We start from the raw sequence: 13,954 nt of genomic DNA on the forward strand, positions 1-13,954 counted from the left end.
GCCACTGCCATGTTGTTAGGATGCATAGTTTGCTAGTGGAGAGGCTGTGCTACGTGTTGTGTGGTGAAGCAGATCTACGAGACCAGCGCTTCAGTGATTTACTTAAAAGAACCACAGCTGGGCCTGGCCCTCCAGACTCATACATTGTTCTATTTTACAGTGTTAGTAACACTAGAATCGTCTTACCCTATTCTCTGAAGAAAATACATGGATACATGGCTGACCTTTTCCTTTTTCTTTCTTTCTTTTTTTTTAAAAAAGATTATTATCTGTTTAAAATGTCATTGTGGTTTTGGTTACGCTCAACCCAGATTCATTGATTTCCTTTTTTTTTTTTTTTTTTTGGCGGCACTACATTTTCCTTTGCGTCCCATGAGCAGGTGGAGCAGCTGCAGATCTGGACAGAGAAGGACATTTTGGATCTGATTCTCTCCCACTAGTGCATCAGCTTAGCAGCCACTCACAATTTTCAAAGCAACCGGAGGGGATGAAAATGCTTTTCTCCAGGAGGTAGCCAAGAGCAAGCGTGGGGTCCCAGCCAGAGGTTCCCAGGGTGACACCACGCACCGCAGATGGCCCACACCACCTGGAAGTCACGGAGACTGGCTCTGGCTATCTCTGCCAGATGGAATGGGTTGCCCGGTTTGGATTTGGAGGGGATTCCAGACTGCAGGGGGCTGTGCAGCTGGATGGAAAGAAAATACAACAGCAGCTCTGAGAAGCCTGTGATCTTGTCCGTGCTGCACAGTTAACCATTCCAACCACGCTTTGCAGTGCAAAAAGTAAAAGCCGAAATCATCTGGTTTGTTTTACCTTCTCTGATAAGTACTCCTGAGACAAGCTTGCCTGTTTTCAATATGAAACAGCTCCCACAGAGCAGGCTTAAAACTTCAAAGGTTTATTTTCCTTAATTTCTCATTCCATACTTAAGGTTATCTCATGTTTGCTTTTAACATCAATCTTAATTTAGGAGAAGTTTCTTTTTTTTTCCCCATGCATTCTGATAAGCCCTTTAGGAAGCTTCTATGGCTCTGCTACTCAAGGGGATGGTGGCCAGTGTCACTACTGGCTACTCCTAATTTGATTCACTATTGTTTTGAGGTAGGCATTATATGAACAGGCTTATTTTTCATATTGCATTTTTTTATATGGAAGAGAAAGGTTTCTCCTCTTGCAGAAGTAACTAACTGTTCTAACTGCATACATTCAGAACATCCTGATCCAAAAAATACTGTTATGATTTCAATAATAAATATGCTGATGCACAAAACAGATCAGGAAATATCATTGAAATCTGCCTGCAAGGCACACAGGGGTTGCCCCAAGAGCTCCTTTTATTTGTTTAACGAGCATGCTGGAAATGTTTTTCAATGTACAGAGGACTGGGCCAATACTGAGAAACCATTGTTTAGAATCCCACTGCTACCCAGAATAAAGTATTAACATTTAATTTAGACATTCCTGCAACAAGATAATGCATATCTATTGTGGCAAGGTGCCCGCCCCTTTTATTATGTATGTATGTATTATTATTATTATTATTATTATTATTATTATTATTATTATTATTATTATTATATATTTGTATATGGGCAAAGCTGTCTGACATTGTTGTTTATTGTTTGAAATCCGGTCTCGTACAGTGTAGCTGATGGGGATGGGGTTGAATCCCCATCCCAGTAAAGCCTGTGGGAATGTGGCTGGAGCCTTGGTAAGGTAATTGTTTAATGGGTAATTAAGGCTCCAGCCACAGTATAAAAGACACGCTCTGGGAGAATTAAGAGCAAGAACAAATGCTACCAGAAAGGTGCTCGTTTTAGCAACATCATTATTGTTTGTGTTTGTTTTGCTTTGGCCAATGTGCCCTTTTCTTTGGTGGGTTTTATTTAAATCTTTATTTTGTAATTAATAAAATACGAGCTTAGCAGGACCATTTGGCCCGTACCATCCTGTGTTATTGGTTTCATTTCCTGGTCTGACGTGAAACATTAAAAATAATATTACATATATTCAAAAACTGTTTCAAATACAACACTTGCCATCTTTGTTTAATGATATGATCAGCAAGCAGTCAGAGGCCTGGCTGAACCGGAAACACACTAGTGAGGCAATTAAACCCAGGAACTACAATCTTATTTACAGTATATCAATCAGAAATTCATATAAACAGGATTCCTGATAAATACAGACTATGTTTATTACTCTCAAAGTGCTTTGTCTTGGTTACGTCATCGACTGGCTTGATCGCCTGTATACATAATCTAAGGTCGTCCAAAGCAAAAGCATAAACTAAAGCCCTGGTTTAGCAGGACATTCAGTTGGAATGGACCCTAGGCTGTGGAAGGCTTACTTATTTGTCCCAGGTTTTACTTAAATGTATAGTTCATGGGCCACTGTGTGCTTATGTTTCATTTTGATTACAGTATCTGACAAGGAAGCTTCTGTCTTCTGTTTACTGTTACCCACCTTGGCAGTTGCATTCCATTTAGTCTCGTTTTATTGTAATTTTGAAGGGAGAACAGCCAAAAACCAATGAATATATGCTTTATACACTATAAAAAGAAAACACCACAGGGTTCTAAGTACCATTGATGGTCTTCGATAGATTCAGTTCAATAGTAAAATAGTGATTTTCCAAACTCTAAAGGAAAATTTACTGATGAACCTGGCATAGTTATAAAGTGACACGCGTCAGTCCACAGGCCATTGAAGAGAAAACCCTGTAATAGGAAAGAAGCAAGATAAACCTGCACGATACAAATGCTTCTCAATAGGGGGGAAAAGAACATGAAACAGGTTAGATGTTATATTTGAAGCAATGGGCATTTGTTACTGCAAGAGTTAAAGAGACAAGCACCCGGGCTGTTTAAAATGCAAGCTTTAACTGGTATTCTATTAAAATGACAGAAAGGGGATGAAATAGGATTGAACTGTTTATAGCTGAAATTCAGCATCATTGGCATCTAGCCCAGGCATTGCAGATGTAAGCCTGTTTTTGTCCAATTATCTTTTATGCAAAGAGGATGTTGAGCACAAGACAACTGCATGCTGAAAGTTGTGGAGGTATGTTTTAATCCTGCTATTCTGAAGTTGAAGGTTGTGCATGTATTACGCACTGAATTTGAATTGTGCATGTTTCTACAACCCTAGTTCCATAATAAAGTGTTTCTTTAACATTGCAAACCCCTGATATTAATAAAATGAAGTACATTTTTAAATATAAAAATAAATGTATAAAATTCATCATGTAATTTAAAATAAACTGTTTTTTTAAAAATATATTTTAAGGTATTTCTGTCTTTACGACTCCATCTACTAAACCTTTAAATATTGTTTTTGCGTTACCAGAGCTGTAACCAAATGGTTGTGTCTTGTGTATATTAGCTTAATTAGCCAGGCTGGCATTTTGTTTGTCTGTGTTTTTGTTTTCTTTTTACTTAAGGTTCATTGTTATTTATTTTTTTTTACAATGCCCACTACAAAGATTAAAGTGAGGAACCATTTATTTATTTATTTATATTTTACCTCCAGGTCGCAATTCCATGTGTAGTTTTTGGATTCATTACACAAACCTGCTGACTCTTTCTTTTGACGAACGTGCCACTGGCAAAAACAGGATTCTGTTAAGCATCTCCAGCCGCAAAGCTGTAGATTACTGTTGCTATAGAGAGGAGTGGATAATTATCTTTGGTTAGTTAATGCCTGTTTTCTTTTTCCCTGTTTTTGAATGAACCAAAGATATGTCTAATGATTACCACAAGGCGTAAGCAGCAGCATACAAATATCACCTTGGTGACTTGATGTATCTGATCAAACTCATCAGTCAAGGGACAAACTGAAAGATTTTTTTTCCCCCAAACCTTTATCTATGAGCTGTGAGGCAGATCTGACAAATTAGTGTTTTATTTGTGTACAGAAGACACTGTTCCCAGCTGCTGGGTGAGATTCGGGTTATGGTTTTGTCTTTTGTTTACGAAACTCAATCAGCTGAGGTCCAGTTACAGAACATGGCCTAACATGCACAACTAAAGTGAAGGATATGGGGATCAAATTCAGATAGCTGTAACTATTTCTTAAGAGTGCTTGCATTTCTGTTAAAGATTAAGTAGCTTCAAATGACATTTCCTTCATTTTTATTTCCACGGTTCCCTTGCTGTTTAAAGGTGTTTGCAATCATTCCGAGTGGTTGTTAATGCTACTACTCAACTGCTAATGCTACTGAATTTTTTGAGAAGCCTTGGGTAAGTTACTTGGACTTTTGAGTTAAGGAGCTCTAGTTGCCTGCAATATATCCCCTTCGGTCACAATGTTTTAATGACATTTTTAGACATTTGTAAATAGTTTGTGCGAACTCCATGGAGTTCGAGAAGTTGCCCTGCCAAAACTTTGAAAAAAAAACAACATATTAATTATAAAATAGATACATAGACAGTTAACTTTATATACAATTAGAACAGATATGAACAGATTTTGCAAGTCAGACCATGGATGAGATACATTATGTTGTTTTGGGTTGACTAAAGATCAGGTTCAACAATACCTATTAAGTTATTTTGCCTGAATATTATTTTGTCTATTTAACAAAGAATAGAAGACCTTTCACTTTGGCCATGGCAAGTCTATTTGTGAAAAGGATGAAACCACATTCTTTAAAACAGGTAAACAGACAACTGGATTAACCCTTTTGGGAATTGAACCCTTTTATTTACAGATTTACTACAGATGTAATTCACCTAAATGTAGAGCTCATGCAATCACAGTTTAATGATACCCTTTTCTACAAGGCAAAAGGTATGATATGACCAAATAATTACTAAGAGAATTAGAAAATACAATATAGAAAAAATAACACAACAAACAATTGCAAAAAAAAGTTGCTTTACATAATGTCTACTTAAAATAGTTTAAAACAAATTCAAGTGCAAATGTAAACCGTTTTAATGGGGTCCTCTTTTTTTCCAATACTGGCATACAACCTCAATATAAAAACAAGTTATGCAGGTACATTTAACGGAGGCTACAACCAACTGACTGGCCTTTCTGCCTAAATTACTAGATGTCTTTACTTTAAGTGTACAGGTTTTATCTTTACACTGCAAACATACCCTCTCAACAGCCAAGGAAAATCACGTGACTACCACAACTCCATTTTTTACAACTTTTTTTTTTTAGCATAAAAGGAGCTTTGCTGATGTGACCTTCGTACGTGAAAGAACCTGCAACTCCTTGGTTGACATTTGGTGTGAAACATCCATCTGTTTGGCTTGAAGGGTGGACTTTACCCTTTGTTTCTGCCCCCCTAAATCCAATACACTTATGTCTTTTTATGGCGATACAGGGCCCTATTTTCAAGTGAAGGCAAATGATATTGACTACCCTAGCTTACACCTTAGTTTGTACTTGCTAGTTTTATTCCCCTCTGTGCCTTTGACTTTTATGTTTCCTCTTAATTGGTGATACAGTATGTAGGAAAATATGAATGTGACCATGTACACCAACTGGACTGTATAAGAGAGTATCTTTGTACTTAACCCGTGAGTGGAAAATAACAATATTTTGCTGACCTACCTATGCTCTTAGTTTTAGTCCATAGAAACTCTTTTTATAAATATCATCGTGTACTGTAACGAAACCTCATTGACCCTCCTAAGAGTACAGCTGCTGCTGCTGCTGCTGCAATGGAAAAATCATATTTGTTTGTGGTGTTAGCTGGATTTTCTTAACCTTATTTATTTCCTTTTCAGCAGTTTGTAGTGTAGATTTAGCGAAGAAGACTTAGCGAATGATTTTCCTTAAGACACAATGTTGACGACAGGTCAATAAAGCCTGATCTTTAAAGGGTTAAACTCATGGAACTATGTCATATTAACACATCAATGTCAAGATCTAATGCAGGTGCTCTTAAAGTCGCTCTTGCTGCCCGTAGTGGTTACAGGTATCATGTGGTGTGCAGTAGTGTCAGCGTACCCTTATCCCTATTACAAATAAGCAAGATTCTTTAATAAACAAGGTCGTGTAAGCAAGTGATCCGTAGCCATGATATTCAGCCTTTTATGTTCCATCTAAACGGGATGGCAGGTATCCGAATGGCTCGGGCCACGCATTTCTATCTCTTTAGTCATCCCTTGTATTTTTTTGGTGTGTCTTGCTCATGTTGATTGTTTCCAGCAGTGCACCGTTTAGCTCTTTCAATCATTAAAAGCCATGGTCTCAATATATAAACTGTGAAGATCTAAAGCTAGCTCATTTGATAACGCTGCTACGTGCTGATTTTTGTTTTCATCTCTAAGCTTCAAGTAATTTCTGCTAGATGGCAGAACCTGAGTTGGCTGGGAGTGCTTGAAGGGATCTGTAAAAGGGACCCCTCCCACTAACAATGTCACACCTGATAGCAGCAGACGTGCTTCCAATAAAAAGAGCTTACCGTGCTTATTAAAGTACAAACAAAAAGACAACAAGTATTCCACTTACTGACTGATCTCACGTTGCAAAATGTCCAGAAAGCAAATACAATAATGCAAATTATACTTGCGGCAACCCTTGTTTTATTTATTTATTTGTATTATTATTATTTTTTTATTTAATTGATATCAGTCTTATGTGTATTTTTTCTCATTCAATGCATCGCCTTGTATATTAGTGTTGTGGGGGGGGGGGGGGGTGGGGGGGGGTGTCACACGTAACATATATAAAAACACTAAGAATATCTAGACTATTATTTCCAAAATACTAGTCACATCACTATTCACTCTTTCAGCAGCTTTTACACGTTTGTTGAAATTTTGTACTTAGGTGCCATGTTGCTATGGAACCACATAAAGCTGAAGAGGACCCCCATGGTTTTGGGGAGGCTTTCATCAAATGCAAAGTTCATGGATTCCTGTAAAGGGACTTTCACCACTTCGATGAGCTCTCCTTCCTGGGGTTCACCGCCACCTTCCCCAACACAGTTATCATCGGAAACCTCGGCATAGAACATGGTCTGCTTGGATCCAGTGACTCCGACCCCAGACCTAAAAACATTAACATGAACAGGATTAACTCCTTCTAAAAAATAAAGAAACCTTCAGTACCATACACAGGGCTAGAGATTCTCAAAGCTATTTAATACACCAAATTGTCATTAACAAAGGAAAAATGCACCCAAAGTTACTAAACCAGAAATAAATAAAACAAAAAGCTAAACAGGCTCAAGTTGTTTTTTATTCGTTTTAGAATCTAATAGGTGACAAATCACCCCCAAAAAAGTTTTAAACCCTACCGTCTCTGATTTACACCAAACTTGGTTCTTAGGGTTGTTTCAGGCAAACACGCTCAAATTTACATTTTTAGACTGGCAAATATAAAAAATACATTTGAAAGAAAACAAAAGGAAGTTACACCTTAACAATGTTTTTGAACCTCCCTCCCCCAAAAAAATACTCAAAAAATGACCAAGAAAAGGCCAAGGTCTCAGCTTCGTCTGTGCAAAATTTCAGGAAGGTAATATTTTTGCTTTGCTTTGAAAAAATCTAAACCTAACCTGTACGTATTGGATGGGTATGATTGAAAATGTCTCTGAGGAATTTGGGAACTTTTATATCCAATTTATGCACCCTGGTGGGAAATCACAGTAGTACTGCTGGCCAAAGAATGATGACACATGCTGGGTATCCCATGTCAACATTCTCTGCAGTGTTATTTGCCCTTGTGTCACTTCGTCTTCCCCCAGGGGCTACACCTTTCAGAATCAAGATCTCAAAAAGACTAAAAGGTGCTGACTTTTTTTCCCCCACTGATGATGTGTTATTCATTTACTCATGTCATCTGATTCAAATGAAATGTGTGTTACTTGAAGATTATTCAGGTTTCTTAGAAATGGGGGAAAGCAAACAAAAATATTACCTTCGTGAAATTGTGCACAGACGAAGCCGAGACATTGACCTTTTCATTGAAAATTTACCTGAAACAACCCCAAGAACCAAGTTTGGTGTGTATCGGAGATGGTAGGGGTTAACCGGCTGGATGATTTGTCACGGAATGACCCAGGTGTTTTTTTCTATTTTTTTACTATGTGCGAATAAAGATCTGGAGTACATAGCTATGAGTCTCTAGCCCATTGGGTGTTACACAAAACATGACCCTCATGAGAAGTCAGAGGAGATATGAGCAGGTCCAAGTGTTTTGTGGATTGATTTGGTCTGGAACTACTGTACTGTTAGGCTAAAGTTCATCTGCTGTGCCTTTTATTTTATTTGATTTTCTGTGAAATTTTCAATAGAACATGTGAAGGTTGCTCTCCCTATTACACTTAAACAACACTGAACAGAAATAATATTTGGTAAAATTACATTTTAAATAGAGAAAATGATTGAGAGCTTGGTTCAACATAAAAAAAAAACATTCCTTAAACAGTCCTTACATTTTTTTGTGAAAAACTATATGGTTATATGGTTAACAATTAATGGTTAACCATCACTGGTATTTTATTGAATATTATTGCAGTGCTATCTTACATTCATTGGTTCACTGGATACCATTGGAATATTTTCACAAAGGCTGGCACACGATGGTGAAACATTTCCAAGAGTATTACTAAATCCTGCCAAAAAACCAGCTGTCCATTTCAGTAGAAGAAAAAGAAAAATATTCTTTACCTGGGTCGACCACAATGCAAAGAAAAATGAACAAATAAAGTCAACCAGATTGTACAGCCAGTAAAGAATTCAGATTCCAAACTTAGACAAAAACATTCAATAGAGAATAGCTGAAAAGATATTAAAATAATTACTTGTTTTTAAAGTAGAAGACAATCTTTTTTTCATGTCTGAACACATAGAAAATATGTGAGGTGCCAATTAAACACACACCTTATTGCATTCATATCATTTTTTATTTTTTATTTCAACACTTGGGCAGTCTTAAAGGTGTTTGGCACGGGATGTTGAAAAGGAATCGTGTCAGTAACCCACTCCCTCGGTTATTATACATTTGGCCTGAAAAAATGCAAAAGTTTACTGCAAAGGCCTGTGCCTGCCTGCCTAAGAAGTGCTTAAGTGCAAACATTGAGCATAACTCGTGGACTGTGCCTCTGCTATGACTCGTATGGGCATAGGGGCCAGTTAATGATGCGCACTGTCAAGCAGCATGCCATTCCGAAATCCTGGCTGTGAAATGAGTTTCCAGCTCATGATGTTTACACACATGGCTCGTTTTTAGCTCATGTAAACCAATGGGTGTGACTCAACCTATTGTGTCAAAGACCTATTTTGCTGGAAAGCCCTTATAACATCAAATTATACTAACATTATTTGTCTGCCACATGGAAAAAATTGGCATTTTCTCCCAATGTAGGAGTTACACTTTTTTTTTTTTCTTTACCTGCATACAACACACTGCATGGCACCATTTGGTTTATGTATCATTAACCACAAATATAGGAAACTCCTCTCAAGAATTTGGGACCAGAGTAGGAAAAAATGCATATTTTAATGGAAAAAAAAACATGCAAACATACTTGAAAGGATAGAATCACCCTTATTTAATAGCGTAGATCAATCTTCTCATGTTTTAAAAACAATTAAAAAGAGATCTACGGTAATTAGTCAACATATGAAGAAAACCTTAGTTCATGAAATTATTACATCTCACTGTATGAAATAAGATAAACTTGCCATCACTGCTGCGCTGATTGAAAATGTACAGCATCGCGGTATGCAGTTGTTTATAGAAAAGTGAAGCGTGCTTGAAAGATCCATCTCACTGATACGATTGTGGGTGTCTTATTAAGGATGGCTTCTGATAACAGGGATGTGGTGTGTTTGGTTTCAGGATACAAACTGATGGCAATCATTACTATAAATGGAAGAAGACACATCAAGATCATTCGAATTGCCATGGTGAGATGTTTAACTGTTAAGTGACACTGTATTTAACAGACAGCAGACAGCCAATACCTCAATATGGCCGTGATGTTACATGTACATCGGGGGTCTAGGTCAAGGCCATCTGCGAATTGTTTGTATAATCCTGCAAATATGAAGTATGTATCTCAAACCGGTTCTGAAATAGTAGGTTTTCAATGACTGTGGCTAATTGTTATTGTACAAAACCATTTATCGACAACCACACAGCGATCGCCAAAAGTTTTGCATCATCTCGAATTTTAGTATTGAGACATAATTAAAAAGAAATAAATATATATGTCACATTTTTCAATTTTTTTTGTCAGTTTTTCATTAAGTATATGGAAAAAAGTGTTAATTCTAGGGTGATGCAAAACCTTTGGCCATAGTTGTAGAGTACAGTTGTAAACCAATATTTAAGTTTTCAGCTCCCTCTGACTACCAAAGCCACATGATATCTTAGTAAGGTGAGATTCATTAAAACGTTCCGAGCTGTTTGGAGTTGACTGTCAGGTTCAAATCCCTGTCTAACTTTACAGAATGTTTACACATACTAAAAAAGAAACTTTAAAAGGGTTAAGGTTTTGTGCATAGAGCCCAATATCTCAATTGTTTCAACTGTTTTCAGACGGTTCTCACCTGCATAGTGCAACCATGTGATACTCAGCACAGACAGCGAATATACCATAATTTGAATGACAAAAGGCCATTTATTTATTCTGTTACCAGCTCTGGAATAGCTAATATTTCATTGTTTGAAATGCTAGCAATTTTTTTTTTTTTAAACTGCTATCGAATATTAATATCAATAAAAATGGATTTCTGGATAACAGCTCTACACATTACAGCTAAGGACAGTGAATATATAAGATTATAAATGTTAAACTGAGGAGGACATTTATCTGTGAACTCCAAATTCGGGGACAGCTGAGCAGTCAGCTAGCTGACACTGTTTATACATCATGGCAGTTACACCTGAATTGCACAGTATTTGTATCACATTCTTTGAAATACCTTGTGGGTAAACCATAGCCAACAAAATGAGCATTTTATTCTGTCTTATTCCAGTGCAACACAAATGTGCTGTATTTATTAAACTACACTTCCACCCAGATTCATAATTACACCAACAGACTCCAGTCTGAATTTTTAAGTTGTGAGCAGGGCTATAATTGTGCAATTTCTCATAAATCAATCCATCGTAATATTTGATAATACATGACAGCACTTTCTTGGAATGGTGTTTTATTACTAATCCATGTTTTGCCTTTACTGATCATGTCCTGTGTATTTAAGACTTTACAACCTCAATTGCTGACTTTCTTCCATTTATGGAGTGGTACTGTTCTTAATTTACAAGCAGCAAGCTTTTTGTAGCAGATTGCAGGTCTGATATCAACCATCCAAGGACATCTTTTTTATTATCAAACAGGTATTAACTGTGACGTGGGGATTAGTGTAGCTGAGTTTCAGAGTATCGTTAAATAAAAAGCTGGCAAGGGGCTCCACGACTAAGCACAAATTGGAATAAAAACAGGAGTGCCTAGGAGTGCACCGATATGAGAAGCAATGATCGTGTTTGCACATACAGAGCACTTGAACTGCAACTGATAAGCAGAAAAGGAAATGCCATCATTTTTCATTCCATTGCACCATGTCTACATAAGGCAAAAGCAGGTGCAGGGAAAATAAAGTAATATCAATTGAAGGAGGTCAATGTATTATAGCACCTAGCAGCAGGTGCACCAGCAGGTGTTCATGACTAATTACATACTTTTATGATTTTAGAGCTTTTCACAACTGTGATATGCTGATAAGCATGTCGTTTAATGCTTTTGAAATTGAGACCAATACTTCTGGAGAGATTTACGGCATTCAGTTCTCGTATTTACTAACCAGTGAAGGAATGCTTCTGGGAGAGCGTATAACTTTTGGGGGTAACTGTCTCAAGTAAATTATGGATGTTTCCCCACCAAATAAGCAAAAGTGTAAACGCACGTGTGTTGGTTAGGGTTTGGAGTTGTTCTAATAGAGCATGGGTTACACTCAATTGATCCAAACATAACGAATAGAAATACCTCCATTGAGATAATTCAAGTTTAAGTACCAAGGTTATGAAAAATCAAGCTTCTAACAGTGCATGCGAGTGTCTTCAGTGCCCTTCTGTCTGTAAAATCACGTAACATTGCCAGAGAGGGTCCTATTTAGTGATATGCCGCAGTTTATATCTATGAATAGAGCCCTATGTCTTTAATCTTAAAATAAGCTGACATCGTTAACCCAAACCATTACTTTAAGTGCAGTACAGAAGCCAGGACCAGGAGACAGACTTAGGACAGAGGGAAGGAGAACATGCTGAGTGTATGGAGTGGGCTGCCCACTCATGTTGTTGAGGCAGAATCACTTGGATCCTTCAAGACCCAACTTGACAAAGTTCTGAGATCAATCAGCTACTAGGAACCGGGTGAACTTAGAAGGGCTGAATGGCCTCCTTTTCTTCGTAAATCTTCTTATGTGTGTTGCGTTTGGTGCCTGATATTGCAGAGCTTACATTGGTCTCAATGGCACCACTTACCACACAATGGGCTTTATATTTTCCGGGTCCTTTAAATCGGCAGTACATGAAAAGCTGCTTAAATACCTTTATTATGGAATTCCACTGAAGACAGCCATCATTAATATTTGCTTGCGGACATTGAAAGCCACCATATAAACAATATTTTATCATCTAAAAAAATAAACCGGGAGTCGTTTCACAAATACAGCATGCAATAGTTGATAATAAAACAAGATTAAAAAATGACTGATAATTCTGCCCATCCAAGATGGCTAGATAAGTTCTCCCCCTCATGTCAATATAACTCTTCAAAGTGTTATCAGCTATAAAACATGGGGCAGTTGGAGATGTACAAATCCAAACATGGTGTACATAGTATACAAGAATATTACGGTTAAAAGTCTAAATAAATACGGCATCCCTCACCTGTAGGATGTTATTTTTCTGAGCTTCGATACTGGCACGTCATAGCCGCATTCTTCTAGAATCTCCTGCCTGGCTATTTCTTCCAGTGAGAGATCTGGTTTGTCTACTAATCCAGCACAGAGTTCATAAGTGACTCCAGCAGCTGCAGTCGGTGGGTCCCCATGGCTCTCCTCACTCTTCTCCTTTTCCTCTCCTTCTTTTACCTTGTCTTCAGGACTCTGAGGGGTGTGTTTCTCCCACTCACACATGTACACAGCTTTAAAGAGAAGAGGTTTGAAATACAAAGGATTTAGAATATTTAAGAGATATATCTTGAAACACCCTCCAAAGGCAATGTTGCTTTTTACAGATCAATATACAACACCCCCTCCTCCCCCCCTCCAACTGTCACAAATCTAACTATAAATAAGCACAGTGATTGATCGACACTATCACCAGGGTGAGACCAAGCAACAACTGTGCTTGAACAGGTTATTGTTTAAGTATTACATCATTGCTTTAACTATTTAAGGCTTTTGCTGGCCACGTTTTGTTGCTATAGAACATTTCCAGTTTGAACGGAGGGACTTCCTTCCATTATGAACTCAGTAACACACACTCTCCTGGCTCCCGTGCAGGACAATGCCTCTAAAGGCTACCATTACTGAACTATATGAGAAACCAGTAGGGAGGCCCTAGCTACAGGACAGGCCAGCACAAAGAAAAAGGGACGTTTGTACCTGATTCTTGTAATTTAATATTTCAGCACTGGCTCCCACACCCTCACACACACAAGAGGGAACTGGGTGTGTTTTCCTCAGTTTTATCACTGGATTGTTTAATCTAACTAAGGGGAGGGCAGACATTTTTTGTTGTAATGTAGCTGTGTGCAATACTAAAGGATTTTTGAAAGTTTTAAACAACAAACTCCCTCACAATTGTAAAAATGGGCTTGACCCTTGACTACAATAAGGCTAAGCTTGAGATTAGTGAAAGCAGCAGCTTCGGCGAACAATGATGATATTGCTAAGTAAAAAATCTGTTTAAGATGCCACAATGAAGAGCAGATTAGGGACTTCTTGGGACTACTGCTATTTTTGTATATGTG

The 13,954-nt window shown here is 37.7% G+C and overlaps 1 protein-coding gene across 1 annotated transcript in view; it reads right to left on the reverse strand.

The window, feature by feature from the left end:
- Positions 1-4,675: 4,675 nt before the first annotated feature.
- Positions 4,676-13,954, reverse strand: part of LOC117421880 (uridine diphosphate glucose pyrophosphatase NUDT14-like) — a 34,954-nt gene continuing 25,675 nt past the window's right edge. The window contains exons 4-5 of the mRNA XM_034927244.2: positions 12,868-13,123; positions 4,676-7,013 (exon numbers count right to left, since the gene is read on the reverse strand). Coding sequence (XP_034783135.2) covers positions 6,764-7,013; positions 12,868-13,123 — 506 coding nt within the window. The 3' untranslated portion in view covers positions 4,676-6,763. The remainder of the gene's footprint in view (positions 7,014-12,867; positions 13,124-13,954) is intronic.

The sequence above is a fragment of the Acipenser ruthenus genome, chromosome 15 (assembly GCF_902713425.1).
Source record: "Acipenser ruthenus chromosome 15, fAciRut3.2 maternal haplotype, whole genome shotgun sequence".
NCBI lineage: Eukaryota > Metazoa > Chordata > Actinopteri > Acipenseriformes > Acipenseridae > Acipenser > Acipenser ruthenus.